The 14,141-nt window shown below is 34.7% G+C and overlaps 2 protein-coding genes across 2 annotated transcripts in view; one reads left to right on the top strand and one right to left on the bottom strand.

The window, feature by feature from the left end:
* Positions 1 to 1,619: 1,619 nt before the first annotated feature.
* Positions 1,620 to 4,675, bottom strand: LOC106296966 (protein NRT1/ PTR FAMILY 4.4). Its single transcript, XM_013733230.1, has 5 exons — positions 4,531 to 4,675; positions 4,191 to 4,408; positions 3,230 to 3,661; positions 2,827 to 2,945; positions 1,620 to 2,749 (listed from the first exon to the last, which is right to left on the bottom strand). The coding sequence occupies exons 1-5, from the start codon at positions 4,673 to 4,675 to the stop codon at positions 1,861 to 1,863; spliced, it is 1,803 nt and encodes a 600-aa protein (XP_013588684.1). The 3' UTR covers positions 1,620 to 1,860.
* A 5,987-nt stretch (positions 4,676 to 10,662) lies between these two features.
* The window catches only part of LOC106297519, a 10,539-nt gene continuing 7,060 nt past the window's right edge, over positions 10,663 to 14,141 (top strand). Inside the window, exons 1-7 of the mRNA XM_013733746.1 lie at positions 10,663 to 11,205; positions 11,264 to 11,489; positions 11,564 to 11,755; positions 12,010 to 12,134; positions 12,248 to 12,466; positions 12,595 to 12,776; positions 12,850 to 13,129. Coding sequence (XP_013589200.1) covers positions 10,663 to 11,205; positions 11,264 to 11,489; positions 11,564 to 11,755; positions 12,010 to 12,134; positions 12,248 to 12,466; positions 12,595 to 12,776; positions 12,850 to 13,129 — 1,767 coding nt within the window. The remainder of the gene's footprint in view (positions 11,206 to 11,263; positions 11,490 to 11,563; positions 11,756 to 12,009; positions 12,135 to 12,247; positions 12,467 to 12,594; positions 12,777 to 12,849; positions 13,130 to 14,141) is intronic.

Here is a 14,141-nt window from a genome sequence, read left to right as displayed (position 1 = left end):
AGAAACCGGACCACCAAGAATGAACCTCGAGCTTAGACACGATCGGGACGCGATCTGGCTGGGACGAGAGCTGGTTCTATCGGATCGCGAGCGGCTCTGATGCGAACGGGAGCTGTTGCTGTCGGATCGCGAGCTGTCCTTGATGTAGGATGGAGCTGAGTTCGCCAAGGATCAGGAACGCCTTGGGGCTGAAGCTGATAAGGTGGACACGATCTGGAACGGAGCCGCGAACGGATTAGGGTTCGTCGGTATCGTCGGGTTCGAATTAGGGTTCCAAAGCAAATTGGCGCGCACTATATCTGTGCGTGAGGGCGCGTCGGTGGTCAGATCGACAACTGGTTTGCACTGACTGATTCGTCTCGGTCAGGGCTTCGATTTGATATTTTGATCGTTTTCTGGGTCCTCACGGTTTGGGAGAACGGCCTCTTCGAAGTTCCGAAGCAGATTCCTTTACATTTAGGGTTTTAGGGTTTTAGCGATTTGGTTTTAGGCTCAGGGTGTTAGAGGCTATCGTGCTGATAACATGTTATAAAAGTAATGGAAAAGTCTATCTTTATTCATAACATAGAGGTTCCTTATATAGGAGATTACACTATCATAGATAAATGAAAAAATTACAAATCATAATCTCTTGGTTAGGAGGTATCCACGATCTGGTTCATAACAGTCATCGATATATTACATAATTGTTGGAGAACGAAAAATTGTATTGTGGTATTATATTCTTGACAGATGAATCTTTAAATCTTATTAGTTCCGGTTTTTAAGTGAATTAAAGCATTTTTTGTTTAATAAAATGAATGAGATTATTGGTCGGATGTACTTAATTAAATAATTTCTGTTGGAATATAATATATTCTAATTAATTTTATTGAATGTTAGTATGTTTGCATATATTTTTTGGTTTTTCTGTAACTGAGCACAGTATTCTATGAAAAAGAATTCATCTTTGTTAATTAGGGATAGTCCTACATGTTATGTGAATTTAAATTTTATTATGCAAAATTCACAATTTTACTATGTAAAACTAGCTGTGTCCATAGAGCTTGTGCAGACTAATATGTAGAGGTTGAGACCATTTTTAAACCAGGCTGCAAGAAAGGCTATCAAATTTAAGAAACACTTTGGATATGTTTGGTCAAATGAAGCATAATGTACATAAGAATTTTATATTATTTTTCTTTTGATAGTCAATGATAATGCTCAAATCACAAAAACCCAAATATTCTGTTCAAGAGTTAGCGGTGAAAACACTATGATCACTGATATTGATGGAGCAATGGAGCAGTGTGTTGTGTGGACCTTCTCTGTCTGCCTGAAGGTCACAGCTAATGATGCTTACCTCACTATATCTTTTAGCTTATGATGTCAATATCTATGGGTATTGACCATATCTCTCTCCAACTTCAAAAATGTCTTATATAAGTCTAAGGAATCATCATATGCCTCAGAAGTCAAAACCTGATATTGCTCGGTTGTTGTTAAAGGCAGCAATTGCATACTGCAGAAAGGCTGTTTTAAGAAGTTGTAGCTGTTTGTGTTCTCCATCTTTGCCCCAAATCTTATGAACTTCATCAGTCACATCACAAAACCAACTAGCTTAATACAGTCACATCACAAAAACCAACTAGCTTAATACATTATTAATTCATAAGACAAGTTGTTATACACCTTTTAAACTAACTCATCATCATTACAAACCCCAAAAATAAAATTTAAAACAGGGCAAACTCTACCCCGCCACTTCCAAACCATATGATTACTACCAGATTAATAAGCATAAAGGATCTAACTCTTCAAGAGATTCCTTCTATTAATTATAACCCTAAAGGAAACATTGAACAAGAAGATCTAACATAGTCAAATTCTTGGCTTCTCCATCTTGGAATCCTTATTTGCTCCATCTTCTACATCCTCCAAGCTATTAACCTCGGCCCTATGATGCGTCGCGGATGGACAAAACGAATACCATCTTGACCAGAAAAGATAGTTAAAGAAGTTGACGAAACTCAATGAAGCTAAGAGCCAATAAAAGAGATCTAATCTATCTTTGTTCAAGTCATTATCGCCTAGCCAACCTTCTCTTGTCCAGGATCCATTACTAGACGTAACTTTATTCACGGTCGAGACAAGAACAGAGCTAAGGTAGAACCCGAAAGAGTAAGAACAGTAAGTCATTGCCGTGAGGAAAGACTGCATACTCTGTGAAGACTGTTTGTAAAAAAACTCCACCAAACCAACGGCTGTAAACATCTCTGATAAACCGAATATAAGAAACTGTGGTGCGATCCAGAAGATCGAGAGTGTTACGTTCTGTTCTAAGAACGATTCACGTCTCTTCTTTTCCACTAAAGCGGCTGCAACCATCGAGAAAGTCGCTAAGAATAGTCCAGTACCAATTCTCTGAAGAGGAGAGATTCCGGAATCATTTCCAGTGAGTTTTCTAGCGAGTGGAACGAAGAACGTTTCGTAAAGAGGAACAACGAAGATGAGAATGATGTAAGGGATGGCTTGAAGTGAAGCTGGTGGGATTTGGAATGTTTTTGTGATGTGTGTGTCCATGGAGCTACCTTGCTGTACAGAGAAAGTTTGGAGCTGAGCTAAGATGGTGTTGAAGATGATGGTGCACGCGAAAATGGGTATAACTGATAAAAGAATCTTGACTTGATGGACTTGTTCGACTGTGCAGAGTCTCCATGGACTCTCCCTTGCTTTGCCTTGCGTCTTGATGCAAGCCTTATCAAGAAACCTTCACGTTTGCGGTTAATAGTTGTTTAGTTAGTTAATTTTTGGTGGTAATTGTAAAGACAATAAAAGAAAAATTACCTGAACTTATTACTATGGAGGAGAGGTTTGACACCAACGAGATCTGTGGAAGGTTGATGAAGCGTGTTAGGGTTTGAAGGGCAAATCTGTTTTCGCTTAGTGATCGCGGCTACAAAGACCTGATCAATAAAAAAAAAAAAACCAAAAACTGAAGTCAAGATCAAACTCTTTCATGACTCAAAATGTATCAAATGCCAATGTTCTAGGTTTATATGTTCAAACAAAAAACTACGTTCTAAAAGTTCACCAAACAAATAAACGTAGTTCTAGGAAAACTCTGTATCTGATGACTGATGTTTGGCGTTTGCAATTATCAAAATAATTTAGTTTAAAATTATAGAAATTATGAGTTCCATTTGAAGAAAAAGTACATATAAAACACAAACGCAAACAATCGAACTACCTGAGCAATTGGTGTGAAGATGCTACCACGAGGCGGTTTATTCCTATAAAAGTTAGTCCCAGCAGCAAGACTGATCATCCCTGCAGCCATAACAGCCGCCGAGACACCAAAACCGATGTCCATGCCGGAATGCGTTTGCACCCAAACTAAGAGTGTGAGTGCAATAAGTTGGCCCATTGAGAAGGCGAAGTAAGCCGCATTAAAGAAACTCGATAGCTTCCTTAAATCCTTTCTTTGAAACTGGTCCGCACCGTGAGAGATGATGTTTGGTTTGAGACAGCCGCTCCCTAAGGCCACCAAACAGAGTGCTGCGTAGAGTGTAGCTGCCTTGTAACCATTTGCCTCTAAGCAATGTGTTGTGGTGTTCTTCATGTTGCATTCTGGTGGTCTTAGCTGAGGAAGATGAGCTTGGACTGACAATAATATGAACCCCTGTTTCATTAATGTACATGTTTTTTTGTCAGCCAGAATTTACTTTTAAGTTTATCAAACAATACACAAATATGACTATCTTTTGTAGCTAAAATCTTAGAAAGTTAAATCCATATTGTGTATGTGGATTCATAACATGCTTTTAACCTGACCAGTAATTTTACTGGAGTTATCATTGTCGCATATGATAAGCCGTATATTTTGTTACTAGACTATTGTGTGACATTGTTTTTGGACGTCACTATTGTGTGATACTAAATAGTTATAACATATAATATAACGTAATAAGTTAAAATCATATTTATATAAACCATTTGCTTTCCCAAAGAACCGAAAGTTTCAACAAGGTAATTCACTTTAGCTAGAACTTTACGTTAAAGTTTTTGACTTTTGTCTAAATATACTTCTAATATCACGTTTTTAATCACAAGTTACTAGTTAGAGAAGAAAGTGATGTAGAATATTCAGTAGCATCTCTTAAAGAAAATAATGAGAAAGGAAAAGAGAGCTAGACAAGGAGCGAACATACAGATATTTCTATGACGCCGAAGACGAGCATAGTGCGAAAGCTTTCAAGGTATGAATCAGAGAGGAAGCCACCAAGTAGCGAGAGGAGAAACACCGTTCCTATGAAGTTAGTCACCAGGTTTGCGGCTTTGGACAAAGGCAAATGCATCTCATTGAAAACGTATGTGATCAAGTTGTTCCCAACAGCTGCAATCGCCATCATCTCAAAGGCCTGTAGGCCTGAGCATATACACACAACCAATCAATTTAAGATAACATGGCTTCAAAATGCTTAACATGGACCGAGCCGACCATACGCAACATGCTGTGGTCGATACGAGGATATACATATAGAAGGATACCTAGAACAAATAGAGCAGCTCTTGTACCACCATGCTTGTCTTGCCTGCATGGTCGACCTCGAAAATCAACGACAAGATCGTCTGATGATTCCTCGTACATGTGTAGTCCTCTTTTAGCTTCTTCGGATAAATCATGAACATCCATGGCTCTTTCTATTTTTCTTGTATTATAGCAACAGAAGGAAGATAAAAGTTTGGCTTTAGAAGTTGGCACAAAACTAAATAAAAGAGGTGGGGAGAAGGAGGTACTTATAATGTCTTGTTCATTCTTTTTTTTTTCTTGTAACACACATACATGTCTTGTTCATTCATTACTCCCATTTTTTATTTATTATACTAGAATAGAACTCGTGAGAGAAAGAGAGAGAGAAACTAGAAAATATTATTCAATCACAAACTTTCTCATTTATATTTTAAATTTTATAAGACTTTTAGTGTAAATCATTAAATATATTTTTTTAAATAAACCTGAAGCAGAAAATGTAGTATCCATATAATTATCAAAGAGTCATGAAAATTAATATACAGCTACTAAATTGAAATTATAAGATAGTCAACAAAATAAAGGTTGACAAAATGGATGAGCAATTATATTTCCAAAGAAAACCAATAAAAATACTACTACTATAATATATTATAATTAACAACATTTTTGTTATTCATAATTGTTTTGATTATTAAAACTAGGTATTGGTATGATCGGATAATATTACATGATCATTAAGTTTACTAAACATCTTAGTGTGTTAGGGTAGTGGAAAAAATGGACCCACTCTCCAATATGTTTAAAATGCATCATCATCATCATTACAAGAAAATTCATTTCAATGTCAATAATTTGTGGCTCTGGGGCATAAACTATTGTATACTACAATGTTGTCTTGACATTTAGGGCTGGTCGATATATAGTTGCGATTTGATCATGATGACAATCTTTGACGAATTTTGCCTTCCATAAGGATGATCAATTAACTTGACACTAAATAAAAGCGATCAAGTTTACAAGATCATATCATAAATCATTTGTGAGAAGAAAATTACATGATTTTCGAATTTATTAAGTAATTGTAGATATTTTTATTAAAAAAATTAAATAAGATATTTAAGAGCCGGTTCTTAACTTTTTTAGTTAAAAGTTAAAAGACGGGTTCTTATATTCCGCTAAGAACCTCACCCTAAGAACTCCCCAATAATCATGCTCTTAGCCGTCTCAATTAGATAATTAGGGATATACAAGCTACATATCATACATGAAACGATATACCTATTCAAATCTGGTAGTAGTAAAGTTATACATATGAGAAAAACAGATAGTAAACGTTTTTCCTAGACATTATTTGAGAAATTAACTGTTTAAATGTCTTTACTACAATCACTCTAACAAATAAATGATTACATGTCCTATTAAAAATGATGACATGTATCATATATAATTGTGATATGGCTTAATATAATTATGACTAAAGTTCAATTATAGAAATTATAATATAAAATAACAAATATGTGGTAGTTACCATAATCAAAAAAGATATAAGCAAAATAACTTAAAAAAATTATTATAAACTTACACACTAAATTTTTTAATAAAATTAATAAAATATTAATTTATTTTATTGGTATTTTAAATATTTTATTTTCTTTTTTCTAATGAGAAACATTGTAAAATTGTAATAGGATATTGTGTCAATACCATATTTTTATAAATAATATAATATCATTTTTTCTTAAGTTAAATCTTTTTAACTAAACCAACAAAAAGAAAACTTATTAATTTTATTCTTAAAAAGAAATAAAATAGTGTAAAAATTAAAATTTAAACTTATTAAATTTTATTCTTAAAAAGAAATAAAATAGTGTAAAAATTAAAAATTTAAAAAATGAAAATATTTAAATACTCAAATTAGAAAATTAAAATAAATAAAACAATTACAAATGATTGCTTTATACCTTTTAAAATTTAATGAGCTTAACACTAAATGAATAAAAATATATATTTAAAAATAATTTTTTTTAAGTTAATATTTCTGCGTATGCCGCATGAAACCATCTAGTTATATTGTATGATAGGTGTGACTCCGATCTAACCTAATTTTTACAGGTATAAAAGAAATCTGTATGATATGACTGAAACTGGTAGAAATTATGGTTTCATGGTTGATAAAGCCTGTGATAAAAATTGCAGTGCTCGCCTAGATAAAAAGTTCATGATATACTGGAATTGGAATTTAGTTTGCGTGAGATGGTAGCTATATCAACCACATAATCTAAGTTTTATACGCGATTTAGTTGTATCCATACTTTTTTTCTTTTTCAAAAGTTGTATCTATACAAGTTTTAACTTTTATGCAACACACCAAAATGATGGACCAACAATACCAAGTAAGCAAGTTTCCACAACTCTCTAACTTCAGATGCCAAGGAACTTTAATATACAACTAGGTTAGTTCCCGCGCTACGCCGTGGTTTTCCAAAAAAATATTTTATTAAATTATTTTTTATTTATGTACTTTTAGATTTTATAAATAGAATATATTCACTCATTTGGTTCAGGGGCAGTAAGCATCGACGTTAGAAAATTTGTGGTATTCAGATTTTGCAAAAAAAAAAAAAAATTATATATGATAGATACAAAATGAATCTTCTATAACAAACATTTCTACATTTTGAAAAGAAACAATCCCAAAAATTATAACTAAAATTACAAATTTATATTGTAAGCAATGAAAAAGATAAAGTATTAGTCAGCATATAAGAATAGATGAATATATACTTAGAAACCATGCATATTTAGGAAAATAATGCACCCCTAACTTTGGTTTAACTTTTATTGTGTATGTAGTTTTACAAAAAAAATTATTATTCTTTGCATCTATTAAATGTATAGTGAATCGTTTTCATAATATATATATTATTTTAGCTAAAAGTATGCTTTTAGGAGTAAACATTTGGTTAACTTAATTATTAAGAGACAAACAATATCCTAATAAAAAAACTTTGAGAGCCGATAGAAAAAATTGAAATCGGATGTTAATTTCCTAATTCTTCTTGACTTTTTAGATAAATATAGTTTCAAAATTAGATGTATATATTTATGAGATAAAATCATAGTGTTAGTTTATATTGACAGAACTCGTTTTTGAGATAAAATCATAATATTTATAATGTTTATTTATAAATATTAAATTATATACATCTTATTAAAATACTTTTTGTTAGTTTATATAGACATAATTCTTTTAGCGTATGTCAACAACGGGAAAATAATTAAACGACTAAGAAATTTACTTTTTAAGAAAATTAAAAAATATACTTAGCAATCAAATTTATCATATACTATATATTTTTGTTTTTCAAGACTTTCTAATCTTGTGAGTAATGTGCTTTGTCGCAACTTTTTCTTCTCCTTTATTGTGACATCTATTCTACTCATTTCTACTCAATCTCTTGCACACTTCCATAATAATTTTTTGGCTCGCTTTTACTTGAAACATTTCTTGAGAGATATATAATACAAACATAATCCATGTTCGTAAATACTATATAATGGAATCAAAATTTAGTAATGAGAAACTGATAAAATCAATATATGATATCTTATAATTTCCAGATACAAATACAATCTGTTTCACCTCTTGTGAGCTTCTCTTTTGTTGTGAAGGAAAAGACCTCTAATTAAAATTTGGGAGGCAAACACATATATAGTCACAAACCAAATTGATTTTGTTACCCTAATATTCTCATTGAATTGGGAATCTCTAATTTCATCTTAAGAAATTACCTTGTATAACAACATACTAACTTGATCTATTCTTGAATATAAACCCTCAAAAACGTAAGCACTTTTCGTTTAATTGAGATTAGTTAAAAAAACTTGAATTCCCAACCCATTGTTCCTTAAAAATCACGAAACTTAATACATGAATTTTTCTTTGTAAACCCTAGAAGAACATAATTCTTTAGTTAGTATATGTTTGCAGTTTTTTTCTGTTAATATTCTAGAAGCACTTATCCATGGACCACACAATATTAGCATCCAATTATATAAACCCAAATGTTTATCCAAGGAAGCACCTCTAATACTCTATGGATCCTTCTGATTCCATGTATCAACGTATACAAAAACTACTGTTGGTGTGATGATATCATTGTCTCTGACTCTCTGTTTCATCTGTCATATACTTCAGAGCAGTTTAAACAAACAAGCCTCATCCACTTCGAATTCCAAATTTTCCGATTCAATCTAGAATTTAATCAAAAAGAAAGATAACCAGATCATAATTGAACTGATAAAAGGAGAGCTGGCTGGTAAGATTCCGTAGAAAGAGAATTTTATTAAACTCTTGGTTCAGAAATAAAGATGAGAAGCAGAACCATTGACACCACTATCGAGAACAAAGTTTTTTCTTAACGTAAAACACAACCTGGCTTAGCTTCGAACCTGCTTCAGCCCTGGTCCTGGAGAAGCAATTGACTGGATAGAGCCTACTTTTTACCTACTTTCCATTCGATGTACTAATTGTTCGATGAAAAACTTTTCAGTGTTGTTTATTTCTTGTTATCTTCTTATTTGCAAGACCTAAAACACTGTATTCATATTTTCTATTTAAATAGATAACATGACCTTTAAAAAATAAAGCAGCAAACAAAGATTTAGAAAACTTTTTTTCTTGTAAAGAAGATTTAGAAAACATGGTTATGAAGAATCTACCTTATCATATTCACGGCTTTGTTCCAAGTACGTAAAAGCTAAAGCGTTGCCATATAAATCACAAATTAATGTGAAGAAGAGAAGAAGAGTGTCGGTCAATTTTTTGAGATTAACTAATGTGAAAAAAAAAAAAAGAGTTTCTACGATTTTGAGAAGGGAAATAGATAATTTCTTGAGATCGACTAAGCTGATGTGTGAAATCAAAATGTTTTGATTGGTATTACAACTTTTTTCATTTATTGAAATGGCAACTCCACAATGATTTAAAAGTCTGATGTGTCATGCATTGGAGGGAACCTTGTGCTATTATTGTGTTGATTTCTATAAGATTCGTCCAAAACCTGTCCAGTATAAACGGTTGACCAAATAGAAGTTGATCACATCAACTGTTTCTATAGCTCAAGAGTCAAGCCAACACTACAAAAAAGTTGCCATTAATAGCACATTGTCATAGCTCGTTTTACTGAACTGCTATGTTAGATTGGTTAGAAATTTTATTTTAATACAATAGCATTACATAAACGCTAAGATAGAGTTAAAATAACCGGGAAACTAAAATTAGCTTTTCCGCGATACACTTAGTGAAAATCCCTAATTCTATCACTTTTCCCTCTCTCTTATCGGGGTTTCCCTCTCTTCTCTCTCACTTTTTCCTCTTTCTCTAGTTAACCCTAAAAAAAAATCAATTCCATTCGCTTTTCCATCTCGAATGTTTGATTCCGCCGCTCTCCCATTCCTCACATCTCTTCGATTCACATCCGGTTCTCCATCTCTAAGGTATTGGAAGTAAAAATTACGACATCTCTGTCGAAATTGAGCTCAAATCGAAGAGTTGTTTTGAGCTTTAATTTATTGGTTGTTTTGATTCATGCATGTTTGATTCGAGTCATATTCATAACAACATTATCCTAGGATTGTAGATTTATCATTTCAATTTACAGTTTACGGATTCGATTTGTATTTTTTAAAAAAATGTCCTTTTAAGTCTTCGGTTTTGTTTTGGAATTAAAATAGCGAGTCTGTTTATCTAGTTACAAGTAATGTGGTTTCTGCTCTGATTTTTTTTGCTTCGATTCATGTATTTGAGCCAACTTATATTATATTTTGTATGAACCTAAGGACAACTTGACAACTTAACAACACATAATGGTGGACAAAAAATGGGTGCATCTAAGCAGGTACTGAATTTAATCGTATATGTTAGGTTTGATTTGGTGTGTCCAGACTTAACTTGTTTATATTTTTTCCTTTTGGTTGTGAATCAAAGAGTTTATCCAGGTTATAAGAGAGGGGCTTCAAAGTTTGTACGGGATGTGGCTTCAGCTTTGGAAGGGATTGATATGATTATATGTCCTTGCATTGACTGCCGTAATATAGATCGACACTCAGGAAGTGTGGCCGTTCACCATCTTGTTACTAGGGGAATGGAGGAGGGTTATAAGATGCGGGCTGATTGGTATCTACCTGGAGACTTGAACTCAGGGGTTGCAGCTGAAAGCAGAGTAACTGATTGGAATGATGAGATCTTTGGGTTATACATAGCTGCTGAGTGTTTTGATGAAGAGTTAGCTGGTACGGGGGATTTATCTGAGATGGCAGAGGGAGATGACAAGAAAGAAGATGAGTTCTTGGCGAAGCTAGCTGATGCTGAAACACCATTGTATCCGAGATGTGCAGACCATAGCAAGTTGTCTGCAATTGTTTCATTACTTAGATTGAAGACTCAGAATGGGTGGTCAGATAAGAGCTTCAACGACCTGCTAGAGACACTGCCAGAGATGTTACCTGCGGAAAATGTGCTGCACACATCACTGTATGATGTGAAGAAATTTTTGAAATCCTTTGACATGGGTACGAGAAGATTCATGCATGTGTCAACGACTGCATTCTATTCAGAAAGAGATTCAAGAATCTTGAGAAGTGTCCAAAGTGCAAGGCTTCAAGATGGAAGACTAATATGCACACCGGTGAGAAGAAGAAAGGAGTCCCACAAAAAGTATTGTGTTACTTTCCCATAATACCAAGATTGAAGAGGTGTTCCGGTCTGAGGAAATGGCCAAGGATTTAAGGTGGAACTTTAGCAACAGAAGCAGTGATGAAATGCTTTGTCACCCTATTGATTCAGTGACCTGGGATCAGATGAATGCTAAATATCCTACATTTGCAGCTGAAGAAAGGAACCTCAGGCTTGGACTGTCAACAGATGGATTCAATCCATTCAACATGAAGAATTCGATTGCTGGCCTGTTTTGTTAGTAAACTACAACTTGCCACCTGGCTTATGCATAAAGAAGGAGAACATCATGCTATCATTGTTGATTCCAGGTCCACATCAGCCTGGTAATAGTTTAGATGTGTACTTAGAGCCCCTCATCGACGATCTAAACAGTTTGTGGAGCAGTGGAGAGTTAACCTATGATGCTCTAAGTAGATCAACTTTTACTCTTAAGGCGATGCTACTTTGGACGATCAGTGATTTCCCAGCTTATGGGAATCTTGCAGGCTGCAAAGTTAAAGGTAAAATGGGGTGTCCGTTGTGTGGGAAAAATACGGATAGCATGTGGCTAAAGTTCAGCCGAAAACATGTCTACATGTGCCATAGAAAGGGTCTACCACCAACTCATAGTTTTAGGGGAAAGAAGAAATGGTTCGATGGAAAAACTGAACAAGGGAGAAGGGGAAGAATACTTAACGGGCATGACATTTCTCTTTCGGAAATTTCAAACGATCTGCAAGTAAGAGAAAAAAGATTCATTGTTCTGTTGATTTAGGCTCTGACAGCGAGGGTTTATCGAGTGAATCAGAGGAAGAGGAAGAAGAAGAAGTACAAGTAGATGAGTATGAGTTATCTAGATGGAAGAAGAGGTCAACCTTCTTCAAACTACCTTACTGGGAGGTAAGATGCTTATTTCATTTCCTTAAATGGTGTTTCATTGTCACCGTTTATTGTTTAACTTCATTTTTTGTCACCGTTTAGTGTCAACGTTGCTGCATTGTGGGAAATCAAAGGATAGTCTTGCGGCTCGTAAAGACCTGGAAGAACTTGGCATTAGGCAGGATTTGCATCCTAGAGTACAGGGTAAATGTACATATCTTCCTCCAGCACCGTGGTCTTTGTCGAAGGCAGAGAAGAATATCTTTTGCAGGCGTCTATTTGACTTCAAAGGGCCAGATGAATATTGTTCTAACATATCAAGAGGTGTCTCATTGGATGATGTAAAGTCACAGGTCTGAAATCACATGACTATCATGTCTTGATGCAACAACTGCTGCCAATGGCACTTAAGGGGTTGTTACCTAAAGGACCGAGGCTTACAATTTTTAGGTTATGCGCTTTATTCAATCTGTTGTGTCAGAGAGTGCTTGACAGGGAGAAGCTTTTGGTTATGGAAGCCGAGATTGTTGAGACTCTGTACTTGTTTGAACGGTTTTTCCCTCCAAGTTTCTTTGATATCATGCTCCATTTGACTGTGCACCTAGGAAGAGAAGCCCGGCTTGGTGGACCAGTCCACTTTAGATGGATGTACTCATTTGAAAGGTATGATATATATATTACTATTTCTAAATTTACCATTCGTTTGCTGAACTATCTACATTGACATTTGTTTCAGGTACATGAAAGTCCTCAAAGACTTTGTGAGAAATCCTGCAAGACCAGAGGGTTGCATTGCTGAGTCGTATCTAGCTGAGGAATTTCTCCGGTTTTGTAGTGAATTCCTTAAGAAGACCACTAATGTCCAAGAGAAAATTGATAGAAACATGGAGTATGAGAACAATTCTATCTTAGATGGTCATCCAATATCCACTGGCCCTCCAGTTACCCTCAGTGAAATGGAGAAGAAAGTTGATCATCATGCTATCATCCAAAACATGGCTATCATCGAACCTTATGTAGAGTAAGTATCATTTTACTCATTCATTAACTCGTTTATATTTATGATCAACATTTTGATATATATTTTTTATTTTTATCTGTTACAAGTGAGCATCTTCAGTATTTACAAGACACAAATGATAGACGTCGGCGAGATGCATCAACATTATGGAGTATGCATACTAAGAATTTTGCATGTTGGCTAAAAAAACATGTACATGTTGTAATTAGAGAGTTTAGAGACTGAATATTTCTGTGTTTATTAATGATCAAGGGGGTTCCTTTATATAAGGATTACAAGATGAAGATAAATGGAAAGTATCCAAAAACCTAAACTCACTAGGATTAGAAAAACTACTAATACATAATAATGGAAAGATTACATCTACTAGGAAAAGGAAAGGGTTTCCTTTTCTCCAAGCTTTGTGGCCGCCATTCTCTCTCTTGAAGTCGTCTCTCTCTCTCCTCTCTCTAGACTTCGGCCATCTCTCCATCTTCTAGGTATTGGGCCGGTCTCGGTCCGGGCATGGTTAATGGCAATCCACTCCATGATTTATAACACTCCCCCTTGGATGCCATAACCATACAAGATTTGTAGTGCGCTTCATGTTGCCTCATTAAAACCTTCTCAGGAAAATCCAGTGGGACAAAACCATGATGAAGGAAAAAGAGTACAACACGCACTACTCCCCCTGATGTGAACCTCAGTGTAGGTTTCTACATTCTACGCATCTGGTGCGTGATCTTTCCTGTATATGTAGGAAGGGAGTAATCGACCAAGTTCATTACTAAGCCGTATCTAGACCACTTTGACCTCTTAGGTCGTTTCTCATGTCTCTTTGACATTGAGTGTCCCGGTAAAGCATTTGTGCTAAATAATGTGAACCATATTGTTCTCGGGGATCACTATTGGGTCTTTGCAAATCGTGTTTGCATGTGTCCATAGTCTAGACGTGATCGTCTACTGTTAACTCTTTACTTTGATCGGACAAACTAAGTACTTATGGACAATGTACTAGACGTGGTTAT

The sequence above is a fragment of the Brassica oleracea genome, chromosome C6, assembly GCF_000695525.1.
Source record: "Brassica oleracea var. oleracea cultivar TO1000 chromosome C6, BOL, whole genome shotgun sequence".
Lineage (NCBI taxonomy): Eukaryota > Viridiplantae > Streptophyta > Magnoliopsida > Brassicales > Brassicaceae > Brassica > Brassica oleracea.
Note: the sequence above shows the minus strand (reverse complement) of the source record. Positions and strands in the feature narration are given on the sequence as shown.

Coding starts and splice junctions, on each gene's coding strand:
- LOC106296966 (XM_013733230.1), bottom strand. CDS start 4,675: ATGGATGTTCATGATTTATCCGAAGAAGCTAAAAGAGGACTACACATG. Junction 4,409..4,530: donor AGCTGCTCTATTTGTTCTAG/GTATCCTTCTAT, acceptor GTATATGCTCAG/GCCTACAGGCCTTTGAGATG. Junction 3,662..4,190: donor TCGGCGTCATAGAAATATCT/GTATGTTCGCTC, acceptor TTAATGAAACAG/GGGTTCATATTATTGTCAGT.